Genomic DNA, 16,432 nt, shown 5'->3' on the forward strand with positions numbered 1-16,432 from the left:
AGCGATTCCAAGCTGGATTTGATTACTATTAGGTCCATAGAGAGAGCATGGATCAAATAAGATCCTGCAACTCAAACAAAATTAAGTAGTTAGGTCTGGGTTAGGAAAATAAATAGATCAGGATTCAATTCTCCAGCATAAATGGAAATAGCGATTCCAAGCTGGATTTGATTACTATTAGGTCCATAGAGAGAGCATGGATCAAGTAAGATCCTTGAACTCAAACAAAATTAAGTAGTTAGGTCTGGGTTAGGAAAATAGATAGATCAGGATACAATTCTCTAGCATAAATGGAAATAGCGATTCCAAGCTGGATTTGATTACTATTAGGTCCATAGAGAGAGCATGGATCAAATAAGATCCTGCAACTCAAACAAAATTAAGTAGTTAGGTCTGGGTTAGGAAAATAGATAGATCAGGATTCAATTCTCTAGCATAAATGGAAACAGCGATTCCAAACTGGATTTCATTACTAGTAGGTCCATAGAGAGAGCATGGATCAAATAAGATCCTGCAACTCAAACAAAATTAAGTGGTTAGGTCCACAATAAAAGCTTACATCAAAAGTGGTTACCTAAGGCTTTGAAGAAGAGTCCTGCCCATCATGTTGGCTTAGTTAAAATGCTATGGACCCTTTGATTATCGAGTGATGATTATCTAGCACGATCCCTTGAGACCTCGTGTACCTAATGGGACCATTAGACGACTAGTGTACCTACTTAGACTACTGAAGGTGTCCCTACTTAATCTGCTCGGGGCTCACGGTTCCTAATTGCTCCACTCGACATCTAGCGCTTCTAATTAGGCTTCTGCATGTCTAGTGCCCCTACTTGAACTATTAGAAATCCAGCAAGATACAAAGACCGATTCTCCTGTGTTCACTCCATCGGTTTCATAGGTTAAGTAGACCTCCTGGGAGTTATGATGTTATGGATGCCTCTATATATACCGTATATCGCGCTAGTTCGACTCTCACTCAATAAAAAGTGACGAACGAGCGATAAATTCTTGAACCGCCAAGAGAACCATCAGAGGGATACGGCTAAATATCGACGAGCCGTGCTCCTGCGCTCGCGTGGAAGAAAATTGCGGGGGAAATTTGCATGGATGTCACGGCGGATGCAAATTTGCAAAATTCCAAGCGATCTTGACGTGTATCTTGATCTAACGTGGCTTAGAAACGCCGTTGACTCGTACATTTTAATGAATTATGCGAAGAATTTGCATTATTCGCGTCAGGCCAACTTGAAGCGTGAAAGGTATGCAAATTTCTTTCGTAATCATTAGTTGATAACGTTGACCCAAGTAATTTTTTCTGCCGCGTTCCAAGAGGAATCTAAAATTAAAATCTCCATCGATGGACCGGGTTTTTCCCGTCTGTATCGAGGCGCGCATTTCGACCGGTAGAGAAACGGCGAACTCCGACTGCGGAGCGTCCTGCGAGAGCGCGGAATTTATAATTCACGATGTGTGCATCCTAGTTCCCTCGCGTTCTGTAGGTCAGTCTTTTTCAAGCGACACGGAGAAAACGAGAATGCGCACTTCACACGTTCTCATCTCCAGCTACGAACCGCCACGGGTTCGTTCTTCAAAAGAATGCAGCTAACAAGATGGCTGACCTCTTTCGGACGAACAGTCAAACCAGGATCGCGACGAGGGACTCCGCGCGTTATTCTGTGGCACCTATAGCGAATTCGTAGTTATTCGAAGCCGATAGAAGACGGATTTCTTTGTGTTTAAAATACAGAATCCTCAGCATTCGCAAGGTCTATTTACGAAAGGTTGCGCGACTCTGAAAGCTTTCCGTACCTCGCGTCATCCTGATCGATTGACTAACTATCCAATAAACGCCTATGTATCTTGCCGAAGTTCGTTCGATTTCGATACCTAACCATGCGCGCCCGTGTATTACATTTCTGCATCGAGGGTTTCCTTCTTATCCGTTCGTCCGTGAGCGACCCCCGACGTAGATAGCATCGGGTCGGCGTCGCGCGATACAGGGTCGTGAAAGTTAACCGGCCGATGGTTTTAATCACGAAACGGCGAGAGAGTACAAATAGAAAAAGAGGACGAAATGCATCGAGGTTAACCGCGTGTATCCCGTGCTCTGCTTCGTTGAGCTTGCATTGGCTCGCGGCGCTTCCGGTTCGGTGAAGCGCGTCAAAGCGAGCTTTTCGCCGACGGTGCTCCTACGCTCGCCTAGCGTCCTTTCCGAGGCGTAGAGATACGGATGGATCTTATTTCTGGACACGTTCGGCTGGTTATGACACCGATAACCCTTAGGACAGCCAGTTTACCGGGACGAACGTCTCGGAGGACGAAGATTCAGCTGAGGGATGGATTCTCGTGGTATTGGACGAGTAGGAACTCGGATTTGTAATGGGCAGGATACGGAGAGTTGAAGAACGTAAACAAAGCTGAAGAAGACTGAAAAAAGAAACCTCGGAGTGAAATCTTATAGAAGTAGTAGAATATAGCTCTATGGTAGTATTAGGTGGACCGGAAAGTGGTGGCGTTTCTGCGACACTCGATACTTGTTTATCATTCATCAGCTCATTAATTTTTATCGATCTAGCATCGAAAATTTGCACACTGGATGGCAAAAAGCTGTTGATAGCAAGGGTGATTACATATTTGATTGAAAGCAGAAACTTATTAAGAATGTATTTGTTTGAATTTAATGTGAAAGAAATGACGTTACTTTTCGGTCCCCCTAATATTAGTAACTGTAATCAGTTACAATGTTACCATTTTCCAAGACTAGAAGATCACCAGCTATCTATACCAGCATGCCCCCAACCTTGTTCGCTTGGATGGCCCCAAAGCCTAACCGGAGCAGGAATTATCTCTCGTTGTTATTGTTTCACAAGAATCTATATCTGAGCAGGCTTCTGGAAGAGTCCAGAGCGTATTAAACCGCCAAGATACGATTACGGTTTAGCGTTCCATTAGCCGCAGCATCCGCGGCCTCAGTTTTAAGAGTCGGCTTGGCCGGACGCCAACATTTGGCAATCTCGCGGGCACACGTTTACGCGCCTAAGCTAGACCAGGAGCGACATTAATCATCGAGGTGCGGTAACTCATGCGACGCAGAGCACAGACAAAATTCCCGTCGTATGCACGCGCCTCGTACATCATACAAGGACCACGAATTTCGCTAAGATAGAAAATTCACCCACCGGTGATGCATTGTATTTGCAAACGATAATTCAGAACCGCTCGTCGGTTTTGTCTTAGCTATTCGGCACTCGTTCCGTGCGGTTTGCGTCACCAGACCAGACAGGTTTATAAATGATTTCGACCATACCGTTTCGTACGGTGTCATGTGCCACGAAGTCTTGAATTATTGATTTAGGGTTACGTAACGACGGAACTGATTGCTGTCGACGAGAAATTTGGTGTTTCTTTGGATAAAGTTGGAATCAGAGGGTACATCAAGGTAATTCGATACAGGGTGTAATTGATCTTGGATTCGGAGAGGGGATAGTCGAGATATTTAAGTTTAAAATTGAATGATATTCAAAGGATATTAAATGTTGATGGAGTTAATCGAGAAGAAATTTTCTACAAGTTTTCCAGTTGGGTTGAATGAAAACCTAAGAAATGTTCTAAGGCACTAGGTGTTCCAAGGAACTTGTACCTCAACCAGGTACGAAGGACGTTTAGGAAACAGCTATCCAAGAAATTTAGGATGCTTGGGGTTTTACTCCGAGGCAGCTTCCAGAAATTACTCGCGAACTTGGTCCCAAGTAAGCTTCTGGTTCGCGTAAAACTTGGCGAAGCCGAGTCGTCTCTGGTGCAATTTCGTTCCGAATTAAAGTTGTCTCTGTGGACACTAAACATATGCTACTCGGAGCGACGAGAACTTCCCTGCCGGTGGAAGCTTCTCGTAGACGGAAAAGAGCATCGTGGCAAGAAGGATGGTTTTCAACCTGGCCGTAGTCCTTGATACCTTGATCGATGGATAAGGAAACGCTCGGGGCAGCGAAAAACAGTCGTATCTTTAATGCAACCACCACGAGGAGAGGTCTGTGTCTGACGTCGGGGAGGAGCAATTATTTAAACGAGCTCCGCGCCGCCTTCGCGTCTATCGATCGCCTTCGAGACAAGGTTAAAAATATCTATTTGCATGTCGGGGTGCATTATGGCAGATTAGGTCGTGGTTCTTGCCTCCCACCCTCTTTTTTCTCGCGCTGGAGCTACGATAGCTCCGAAGGTCGGGGTTAAACGGAACGAAATTTAACGCCATGCTTTTTGGGGGACCCCGATAACGCAACCATGTGCGCGGGTAGGGTGTGCCAACATTTTTTCGGAATTTTAGAGACACCATGATAATTCGTTTATCGACCCGAATTATCTCTACGTGCAAAATGCACGTTTACTCACTTTGGAATATCGCCAATCTTCGGCGGTCGGCATTTTCGTGGAGGAACGTCTCCCCATATGTTGTACGCTGGAACAAAAAGGGAAAAAGGTGGAATTAGTTGTAACCCTGGTTAGAAATGATTTGTGAGTGGAGGTATATCACCGAAGTTGAAAGTTAAAGAATGCTTACTACGACACTGTTATTATACGGATCAATTTTAATAAAGAGAGTGTCCAAGCATCGGTGCTACAACCGAGATGGGGGTGATTCTACATGAAAAAATAAATCGAAAATAAAGAATAAAATTTGTTCGTTTGAGGTTTCGTTCTCGAGAAAATCGGTTTTGAATATTCAGCGAATACGCGTATACGTGACTATAGTTTAGATGGATGGATCCCGATACAAGTCGTATGTGTGTTTATACATATGACACTTATAAGTAGTACTCATATCATTAGTATCAAGACGATGTGCTGTATTACTCATTTCTCTCTACGAATTTAGAGTGAATTTAAAGTCTGTATCGAGATCCATCTATCTAGGCCATAGTTAAGTGTACCCGTACTCGCTGAATATTCAAAACCGATTTTCTCGAGAACGAAACCTCAAATGAAAAAATGTTATCCCCTATTTTCGATTTGTTTTTTCATGTAGAATCACCTCCTCGGTTGTACCACCGATGCTGGGACACCCTGTATATACGCTGTGAAATGAAAAGAGAGAACACACATTTCTAATATGTTTAATTTAGTAATGCGTGAGGGACAAAAAACTGATTTTTAAAAAACGCAATGATGTACGAAATAATTCATTCGGGATGAAAAGAATTAGAAAGTGATCAATCAGAACACAATGTTCAACGAATTAACAGGAAAAATTATTAATGAAGAATATTGTTATCACTTGGAATCCCACAGCTGCATCACCGAAGCATTAACTAATTAGAAAGATGGCCCTTCGAACGTGTATGACATACCATGTCCGCGAGTCACGCGAGACCACCGGCGGCCACTTAACCATCGGTTAAATCGAGTTTGCAGTTTCGCGAGTCGTGCCGGTTCCGCGATTCCGTGTCGACGCTTTGTCGCAACTGGAATTCGGCGAGAATTAATGCGAGGATAACAAGCTATGGATTGCTATACCTGGCACGGTGATCGAGTTCGAGTTAGCGAGTGATCAAGGATGCCCTTTACGAGTCTAAATCAGAGGAGACCAGAATTTACTTTAAAACGAGCGAGGAATATAAATTCTGTATTGAAATTCATCCATGATGTTTATTCATAACTAAACCTAGCGATTTGGAACTATTTCCACAGTGATGGGACAAATGACTACTCTCGAAGGCACTTTTTCCAATTAAATGCAAAAATACTCTACGTGGAACTAAATTGAATAATACATGAATCGATCGTACATAATTCATATATTGCACATAAGAATTCTATACAAAAGTTTTCAAAAGCTTGAAAAGTTTATAGCGTTAATGAATAATTCAGACTACGATTATACCTGAACTCGAGCCCTGCGCGAATCAAATATTTTCTGTCGACGTGTATCATCCTATCTTTCCGTCGATTCTATCAAAGACTAGGTAAACTCGATTATTACGTTATCGCGCACGATAAGAGATAATTGCTTAAAAGGTCTAATGGCGCGGCACTGCACTTTCTAATTCTATTACGGCTAGCACGTTACTTCGATGAAAGTTATTGGAAAGAAGCACTGCTAATGCTAATTCGTCGACAGCGAGGTAAGTTCGCATACTGTAGTACGATTTTGGTTATCGATTACAAAATACAACCACGAAAGGGTGATCTCTGTATTACTGGGTGATTCCACTACGTGGAAGCCAATGACACTTCAGCGATCAAAGCTCAACCGTTCCTTAGCTAACCCCACGAACGCCTCGGTTTATGGGGATTAATTAAATCATCCGCGTAATCGGAGGTCTCCGATTAAAAAGAGGCGATGGAAGATCGAAGCCAGCGAACCGTGAGCCCCTTCTAACTATTTACTCTCCTTATCGAAGAGTGAAGGTTACGATATACTCCGTTAGGAATTTATGCTTTGGAATAATTAAGAAGAATAATTTCTGAATAATTAAATGCAACAGAAGACAGTTTGAATGCCTTTGTTTTAAATTATTCTGGAATGACACAAGTGGAACTATTGTAATTACTGGACTGCTGATTTTATACATTTGTGATATAAATGAATGCAATAAGTTACATGCATTTATGAAAAGAGAAATAGCAATATCATTATAATAATTATAGAATATATTCAACTTAATACGTTATGAATATTAATATTTTATGCTGATTTTATGCATTTGTGATATAAATGAATGCAATAAGTTACATGCACTTATGAAAAGAGAAATAGCAGTATCATTATAATAATTATGGAATATATTCAACATACACTATGAATATTTTATGTTTTCTACGTTGTTATACGTTATGTATATGTCATGAATACATATAGAAACGATCTGATTTATTGCAAATCTGTACAAATTTATTTCTTAGCTGTACCTCAGAACGAATTCACCCTCGACTCATTAACTGACTGCATTGAAAAATTTCTGAGAGCCCCAACGCGTTTTCCAGTCTCCGGATTAACCTGTTGCCCCGTTCTGCGTCGCGCGCAATTTCGTTAGCGACGCACCGTCCGCGCACGATAATTAAACGATAATCTCGGAAAGCATCGGACAACGTTCGAAGCTTCCCCACGTTTTCCAACGGACGATTCTCTCGATTGGAAATATTCCGGGTGAAATCCTAGTTTCGCGTTCGTTGAAAAAAAAAATGCTACTTGTTGACATACAGCGTTTTTGACCGAGAGCGAAACAAAAAAAAAAGGAAATCGAAAAACGTAGAACGTACCGGCGCCCGTTTCACGGCGATTTATTCAACGTTCTATTAAGAGAGTATAAATTGCTGGGTATTTCGACGTAGGAGAGACGCGAAATGAAATGAAAAACTCGATAAAAGGAATTTAATGTTTAAATAAAGCGCAATGAAATAAATTTTTTCTAGTATGTGAATATCGATAAAGTGGCGCGGTTTTCGTAATAAAAATGGGTCCAAACGCGACCTGGTTCAACTTCTCCACCGTGTATAATTAAAAGTATTCCTAACTGGGTCGTGTTCGGTTTCATTTTCACAGAAAAAAAATTTCACGAACCTATTTGTAGCAGACTCTAACGATGTATTAGGAAACACGGAATTTTATCTTTCGATGCTGACGTCCCGACGGTTCTTTACGCGGTCAATCGAGTCTGTGAATATCTATATGATAATTGGGTGTCATTGTGGGACCGTAATATCCTCCACAATGTAAGCCTTCGTGTCGCAATATCGAGAAAGACACCTGTCATTATAACGAGGGATTACTGCATAATGAATACGAATCACGAGTCATACTGCCCCTTGGCGAACGGGAGGTTCCGACTCGCGCGCGCGTTGGGTTGCCTGCTGCCAGGGGCAGCGCTTCACTGACAACTTAGAGCAAACAATTAATAATAATTTCTGGTAATAACTACGGATGCGTATACTAAAAACAATTCGATTAGAGTCCCTAAAACACCTAATTCCACAGAAAACAATATTGTTGCGACGGTATGAAGATGCCGCACTACAGTTCCGAGTTACATCGTCGCGACGGTGTGAAGATGTTGCGACGATGTAAAGTCGCGGAAACGAGTTCGCGCGCTTCCGGTTGCCAGGAAGCCGCAAACTTTTAAAATAGAAGAGAGCGATTCGAGAACTCAAAGAGAGAAGACGTTTCGTTACAAGTCTCCAAGATTATCGTTGTATTATCGTGAAATTGTTTAAAAGTTATAGTTTGTTAATAAACTTTATATTTAATTAAAATGAATTCTCGTGCTTCAACCCCCCCGGGCGCAACAATATTATCCTCAAAGTAAAAATGCGATGCAAAGAAAAGTCCAGTGCGATTTAGTATGTGCATATATGAAGATGTATATAAAGATTTCCAAGGTAAAGATGAGAAAACAACGGAGGAACAAAAATACGCAGGTAATCCGATAACAGAAATCCTCGACGTAGGACGATGAATAATGCACAAGATATTTCGGTTAAGACGAAAGAGTCTCGAAGTTAAGACCTGACGTACATTCGAGGACGATCCTTACGCGCAACTTAGAGCTGGAAAAGAGGACGTAAATATAACCAGTGAGGCTACCTGGATCGCTTCAAATCTGCGAGACGAATGTTTACCTTTGTAGCGATAACCTGGAGAATGGGAACGAAGACAACCGCGACCAGTCACGCGATATAGTGGACAGCAGTGGTTGCCAACCTGTTGGTTGACTCCATAGGTTGAATCAAGGAAAAAATAACGGCACGATAACATAATAAGAATGACAAATATTGACGTTGCATTTTATCGAACAGAATCAATTGGTACGTTATCGCAGTTGTCTGCAACGTGTCATCGTACGAAATGGCAAAAGAAGAATTCTCATGACGTCTCAAAGAATTCAATTTCTGAAAGGGAACCCCTCATCCTTCAATTTCTCTATTCGGTACATTCAACAAGGCTCTTTAACGTTCCCTCGCGATCCTCTCATTCTCCGATCATTTTCACCGTCTTCACTAGAGATAAAACTCTTACGTCTTCGGCGCTCGGCATCGGAACGATTGTCTCGTTGCCACGGTGACGTTTATGTCGAGCTTTTTAATCCCCGCGTCGCGGTGAATCGGTCTAAAGAAGTTAATAACGAACACTTCGACGCGCCGTTCGCGGAGTTATTTATTTATCCCGCGACCGGAGCGAAAATTCGCGACGCGTGGTTACTGGCATGAAAGAGCTTTCATTTTTTCGCCATTCGAGGCTCGCGAGTGCTGCAGAAACGGTCGAGCATTGAAAATTTCTGTATCCATCGCTTTTGGGTTTGGTCGGTGAAAATTCAGTAATGCTCAAACTAGAGAGATAGAAATAATAACTTCGGGAACCACTTTGAAACGAAATAAAAATGTCTACCGGTGCTGCGAGTATTCATAAGCATTGAACATTTCAGTAGTCGAGGCTCTTGGCTTTGCTGGGTGAATATTCACTAACGAGAGACAGGAATAATAACTTCAGAGACCAGTTTGATTTGAAATAAAAATGCCTACCAGTGCTTCGAGTGCTGATAAGCATTGAAATTTTCAGTATTTATTGCTTTCAATTTTGGCTAGTGAAAATTCAGCAACACTCAAAATGGGGATCAGAATAGAGAGATAAAAAAATAACTTTAGAGATCACTTAGATCCCAAATAAAAATGTTCACCAGTGCTTCGAGTATGGATAATTAGCAATCATGATTTTCAATCGTTATACGAAACACTGGAGTCATTCAGCAGTGGAGACGATCATGTAAGAGCAGTAAAAGTACAAATTTTCGAAAATTACTCGAGCATCCTCTGAATAAGAACGAACTCCGTTACTCAGTAGGTCAACCACCATGGAATTCCCCAGCGAATGGAGCGGAGTCGTTCGTGAAATGGCGGAGAAGTTACCGGAAATCTTACTACGAGCGAAAGCTAATGGCGCGGCAAACAATGCCGCGCGAGAATAACGTCCTGTAACGCTAACGTCGATGTTTGTGGAAGAAAAGCTGACTTTGGACTCTGTGCAATCCTTAAGGGAGGTTTAGCAGCAAGAAAAATCAAAGGTGATCTCAAAGCTGAATTGCTACCATAATTCTTTGCTCCTTGTTTTAACGTTCGTCTTGTTTCAAGAGGGACTGATATTCCCAACAGGAAGTTTATATAAAAATCTAACTACTAGAGACAGAGCTGGGTAAAATACGTATTTTAAATAATAAACAGTAAATAAATATTTTATTTCGGATCGTGCATGTATTTTTAAAAATAATATATTTTATTTGAAAAACACTGGAAATATTTGTGCCATAGTTCGAAATATTTTATTTATTTAATTTATTATCAGCAAATAAAATATTGTTATTTTGCTAAACTATACTGTAAAATATATTTATTTTGGTAATCTAAAACGAATGAAGTACTTTTCCTCTGCATTATAAACATACATTCAATGTAGTTCTTCAATGAATACTTCTATTAAGAATCTTCAATAAGAATCTTCAATAAGAATCTTCAATAAGAATCTTCATAAAATGAGTGATGGAAAGAGATATTCTTCAATCGCAAGAAATAGTTTCTCCATCTGTGTATCATATATACACACAGTTTATTTTCAGGTTAAGAGCTATGGAAAGTATTCAATTTTATGCTTTATGTTATTAAAATGAAACATATTTTATTTTATGTGATAAATTATCAAAATAAAATATTTTACTTGCTGAAATTTTATATCCCATTTGAAATACTATTTTATTTGAATTTTGAAGAATCTATTATTTAAAATAGTATTTAAAGTATTTTCTCTACAAATATTACCCACCTCTGACTAGAGAAGAATAAGATACCGAAAGTATCTTTAATTGCTTTGTATCTATTTTGTATCTACAGGGTGTTAACAAATATGTGGGACATTTTTTCAGGATCAAGTCTTTATACCAGTACGAATCGAAATGTCCTTTACAATTTTGCAATCCGAGCCTTTGTTGTTGAGATATAAGCGGTTGAAATTTACAGTCGCGGTCGCACATAGACGGCACTTACATAGATGTACACTTACAATCAACTGCGAATCAGCTGGTCGGCGGAATGACGCTAGCAAGTGTATACCGGTGCGTCTTTCTCGTGTGTGAGTGTCATCCATGTACGACCGCGTCGGAAATTACAACTGTAAATTTCAATCACTTATATTTCAACAACGAAGCTTCAGATTGCAAAATTTGAGTAAAGGATGGTAAAGGACTTTTCGATTCGTACAGGTATGTAGACTTGATCCTGAAAAAATGTCCCAAATATTTGTTAACACACTGTATACTAATACTTTATAGACAACATGAAGATTGTTATCGAAAATACCAGAAGTGTCCTATCGCAAACTCTATATTACAGTGAGCGTGTAACTTGAGTCTTCCTGAAGAGGAAGTCTTTGATATCGAAGATCCTTTGCCTCAACTTCTCCAAGATCCCTGGCACAGTCTATCCATCCAATCAGAAGACGGTAGCTTTCGAGATAGGATTGCCAATACTTGGCCAAATTGCCACTGCAGAGGATAAAAAAAAACCTTCTGACTGATGCCTTCTTAGAAATACAAGAATCATATCACCAGTAATGAACTTGTTTGATGCCATAGTTCTCTAACAATCTAGAAGTTTCCTTCAACGTCAATGGGGACACATTAGGGCGTCCTGGACTTCTACACTAGAGAAAGAAGACCTCTACCCTACTTTTTTTCCAGTACTTTGGTGAAACCCTTTTGACCAAGGAATTAAACAATTCCATCCGAAGACGAGAGACGAATATGCGCGAATGGGAACGAAACGATAGCTGCAGGTCGGCTCCAATTACTCCGCAGACAACTCTTAGGCACAAGTCAATTGTTAAATCGCCAAGGGACCACGAATCGTTTGATGCCGGACCCGTGTCCGCGTTATCTCGGTCATATCCTCTTTTCAGACCGCAGCCGCTGCTGGCTAGCTTCGACCTGACCGCTGGAATCATTCCAGTGACACGCGATATCGATCACGACGACGATGGAAAAATAATTGCTCGTATTGTGATCGCCCTATTTAACGCGAAGGGTCTTTGTCTTCCATAATCGGTTCCTTTAACGACGACGCGCAATTCTCTCTCTCCGTGTGACACGCTATGGATATCTAATTATCAGTTACATTTCCAGTAAAATTACTGAATCGATCAGCACAAAATTACTTAATGATTACTACCTCGAGTAGAATCTATCGAATACGAGTTACCGATTGTTATTAATTCTGAAAGAATCCCTATAAAATTATTGAACCAATACGCGGAAAATTCCGTAATTATTACTGTCTAGGCGTCGAGTGGTGATCTATCGAAAATCATAGTTACCGATTCTACTAATTCTGCAGAGTTCCTGACCGGTAATGTATAGCTACTCCAATTCCCGTATCCAAAGATAGTTATCCAGTACAGAATCCTTCCTCCACGTATAACGAGGATTACGATGTCGTCCCGAAGATTAAAAAATTCTCAACGAAGCGCAACGTGCATCATCCATCTTCTAAACCTACACAAAATAGAGTCGAGGTAAACGTTCCTTCCTGCGAGCGACGAAGACACACAGAGGATCCACCTCGTCGAGAAAGCAGGCAGATGATACATTAGACTCCCGATGAAATAAAAGGAACGCGGAATACTGTTGATCGATCAAGGTCCCGACGTTTCGAGTAAAGTGGCTCCCGCGTATCGGGAGCAAAATGTTTCGACAACCTCGATGCTGTAGCGCGGGAGTGGATATTCAAATATCCCAACAGCGACATCATCGATCATCTTTAACGTATTCATGAGAACGGCCGACGTTTACATTGCGAAACGAAACAATTCGAAATAGCCTGAACGTCGATGTAGTTGCGAGGAGCTTGAACTTGAAATTTTCGACTGCCTGGGAAAAGAGAAAACGATTCAGGTAATCGAATTTAATTTTTAATTTTGAAACTAAACGTCGAATGAATAAATCGTAAATATGAAAAAGTTTCATCTCGTCATTCTTCACAAGGTGATATTTTTTAAAAATTGATTCGTCCTAATTTTCGAGGACGTATGTACACGTTCTTCACAGTTAAAGGGTTAATCGACTTTGCATCGATTAATGAAGTTTTCCGTCGGTCGCAGATGAGCCTCGATCACTGTTTTCCCGCTGCACCCGCACGAGCCGCGTAAACAATGATGCCGGTGACGATTCGATGCTCGTGCTCCAATTGGTTTAACCGATTACGAGCGAACGTGTCCAACTGAGTGGATCGCGCGACAACGTTTAATGAGGTTTCGATAAACCATGCACTCTCGTCGACCGACACGTTCGAGAGCACCTTGTACATTCGACACTTGAATGTTGATCTTACTTCGTATGATCTAATATAATTTAATTATTATTTACCATCGAGCAACGATTGCAACCACTCGAGCCAAGTCAATTAACTCCTTGAATTAGTTAAAATTTAGTCCCAGCACTTCATTGTCTCCTATTAAATTCAAAAGAAACTTCCTGCGTGATGATTTCAGTTTATATTTTAAACGAAATTTTTCAAAACAATGTGCGCACTACATTATGCGTCCCGTAGAGGTAATCGATTTTGCTTGTGAGGCAGAAGTGTAAAACAAGAATTGATAGAAATCAAATTTGTCGTTCGAGAGAATAAGAACACGTTCCTGAAAGCGGGATCGATAAATTAAAAACTGTGAAATTTCAATTGGCGTCTCGCAGTACCATGGCGTCGAAATTATCACGAGATAATCAACTACAGCTCTGGTTTCCTCCGGCGGTGTACAGAGCAGCAATGTGAATATGCACGCGTGCATACTCGACCGTAATGAAACGACGTTATTGATTATCGGCAATCCAATCAACCGCGCGCGTATTACTCCCTACCACGTCAATTGAATAACATTAATTAATCCAAAGCTGCGAAGGATTGAACCCTCAGGATATTCTTAATGAGAACGCCGCCGATTTCGCCTCCTCGCCTTAAACCGTTTACGTATTTGTAATTTTATTCCGTAGCGTCGAACGCCTCGTTATCGCGATAATTGGCGCGATATTCGTTTATTTCACGGTAAATTAAACACTTCGCATTCAACAATTCGGAAATATCGAAGCATTAACGGGACCTACGAACTGTTTACGTTTCCTTTCGAGCAGAGCGCAAACCTGACATTTACGGAATATCGAGGACCAAAAGCGGAGAAAAATTGCGAGGGAAGTTGGTCGACGAAATAGTGCGAAAATAAAAATTCTTAGAAATAAAGACAGTAGTTGGTGAATTATAAATAACACGAAACTTTCGCACATGAAAACTAACGAAACATACTGTGCAACGCTAGAGGAAACGAGATTGCTGCGAACAAAAAGCAATTAGAGACCAAATATGAGCGTCGCAACAAACGCGAACCACAATCACGGAATTGGCGCGGAAACAATGTCTACACGAACGAATCAGGAATCTGAAACCGAATCCCAAGCGACGTTTCTCTCCAAGGTTTCGTAAATACCGGAGGTTGCTCCATCAGAGCTCGCCAGAGTATTTGGATACCGTTTGAGAGCGTGTCAACCGAGTCCTGACGAGCTGCAATGTTTGCCAACTGCGGATACATTTTTAAAGATCGATGAAAAGAAATTAGGAACGTTTCCTGAAACAAATCCTCCCAACGAGGCCACTTATTTATTAGCTCTGAGTCTCTCTAAAACGAAAATGAATTTATATTTTCCAAAAACGTCTAAAGAATATCTAAAAAGTTGCCTAATTGACGAAGTAGCTCCCTAATCGAATAAGCGAGATCCTGAAGTCAAACTATAAGATGAAGATTACCTGAAAAGTTAGTTGTCTTCGGTTTCGATACCTCTTAGGTTTATATATACAGGGTGTCGCAAAAGTCGGGGAGGAGCCGGAAATGGGGGGTAGCTGAGACGATTCTGAACAACAATTTCCTTTGCAAAAATGTCGGATGAGGCTTCGTTAAGGAGATATTAAGCGAAAACCCCGACCAATCAGAGCGCGTAGACCGTTGGAGCGGCCGCGGTAGCAAAGGCTACGCGCTGGCGGCCGCGCTTGTACGCGAACAAGTGACTCGACGTGCATCGAAGGACATTGACGCTGCCGCCTAGCGCGTAACCTTCGCTACCGCGGCCGCTCCAACGGTCTACGCGCGCTCTGATTGGTCGGGGTTTTCGCTTAATATCTCCTTAACGAAGCCCCATCCGACATTTTTGCAAAGGAAATTGTTGTTCAGAATCGTCTCAGCTACCCCCCATTTCCGGCTCCTCCCCGACTTTTGGGACACTCTGTATATATGCGCCCGACGTTAGTTACCCGTAGTTCGACTGAATAAATACCAATTACACTCGAGTACGAGCGAGTAGACGACTAAATCGTAACTAGACGCTTGGACACCGTACTCAAAGAGCGACGAATTAACGACGAACTTACATCAAACGAAAGATTAAGCTTCCTGAAACGAGGGATCGAATTCGTGCTCCTGCGACGGAGGGCAGTTTACATGCAATTAATACTGGTTTCTACTAGTTACGTCTCGCTCGACTTTAATGATTCTACGCTAGTGGCTGTATGGAAACTAGTTTTTCTTCATCGACTGTGAAACTCGATTGCGTGACTGCGATCGTCGAGGAGTTTTTACGGGCTGCTAGTAATTTGCAACTTGAGAGCAATTAAAAGTTAACGAAGTATACTCGCTTGCTTTATGAATTCAGATGTTGTGGGAGACATTTGGTTTATCCGGGAGACAATGATTATTAAAATGAATGAAGTCTTCCAGTGTTAGCATTGGAGACAATCCACGAGATTAAAAGCGAAGGGTAACGCGATGGTACATATTCTTATGTTGAACTCAAATAGGCACAGAGATCTATTAAAAAGTTACAGGGCACTTAAGTGTTGAGCCTTTAAAATTTAAGTTATCGACTTAGTTGCCAAGTAAAGGTCGATTTATACTATCCGCACAGACCCGAAACGGTTCCGTATCGGATCCGTTCCGACACAGACACGTGTGTTTACATTATACGTTCGTCGACCGGTGGTACCAATCAGTCAGTTAACGGAAAGCGTTTCGTAAAGGGACGTAATAGCACAAATAGGAAAAATGTTTTCACATTTAAGTATGCGAGATTTGGCTGTAATAGCTATACTACTAGATGCAGACGAAGTTGTAAAAAAAAAATGCCGCCATTTTGGTGTGCACAAGTGCTTGAGAAGAAGAAAAGTTGAAGGAGAATATTGAACACTCCACGAAAAACTAACAGACGTCGAAGAAAAGTTTGTTCAATATTTTAGAATGTCGGAATATAGTTTCAATTTTGTGACTGAAGTCTGAACGGAACCGAAACATATGCATATTGTCAGCGTCGACACGGTCCGACACGTTCAGACACGTTCAGACACGTTCAGACACGTTCAGACACGT

General features: G+C 41.3%; 1 protein-coding gene across 1 annotated transcript in view; it reads right to left on the bottom strand.

Moving 5' to 3' along the window:
- The window catches only part of LOC128880098 (uncharacterized), a 61,160-nt gene that overhangs the window by 27,822 nt on the left and 16,906 nt on the right, over nucleotides 1–16,432 (bottom strand). The window contains exon 3 of the mRNA XM_054129804.1: nucleotides 4,387–4,453. Within this exon, the coding sequence (XP_053985779.1) occupies nucleotides 4,387–4,453 (67 nt within the window). The remainder of the gene's footprint in view (nucleotides 1–4,386; nucleotides 4,454–16,432) is intronic.

This window comes from Hylaeus volcanicus, chromosome 7, assembly GCF_026283585.1.
Source record: "Hylaeus volcanicus isolate JK05 chromosome 7, UHH_iyHylVolc1.0_haploid, whole genome shotgun sequence".
NCBI lineage: Eukaryota > Metazoa > Arthropoda > Insecta > Hymenoptera > Colletidae > Hylaeus > Hylaeus volcanicus.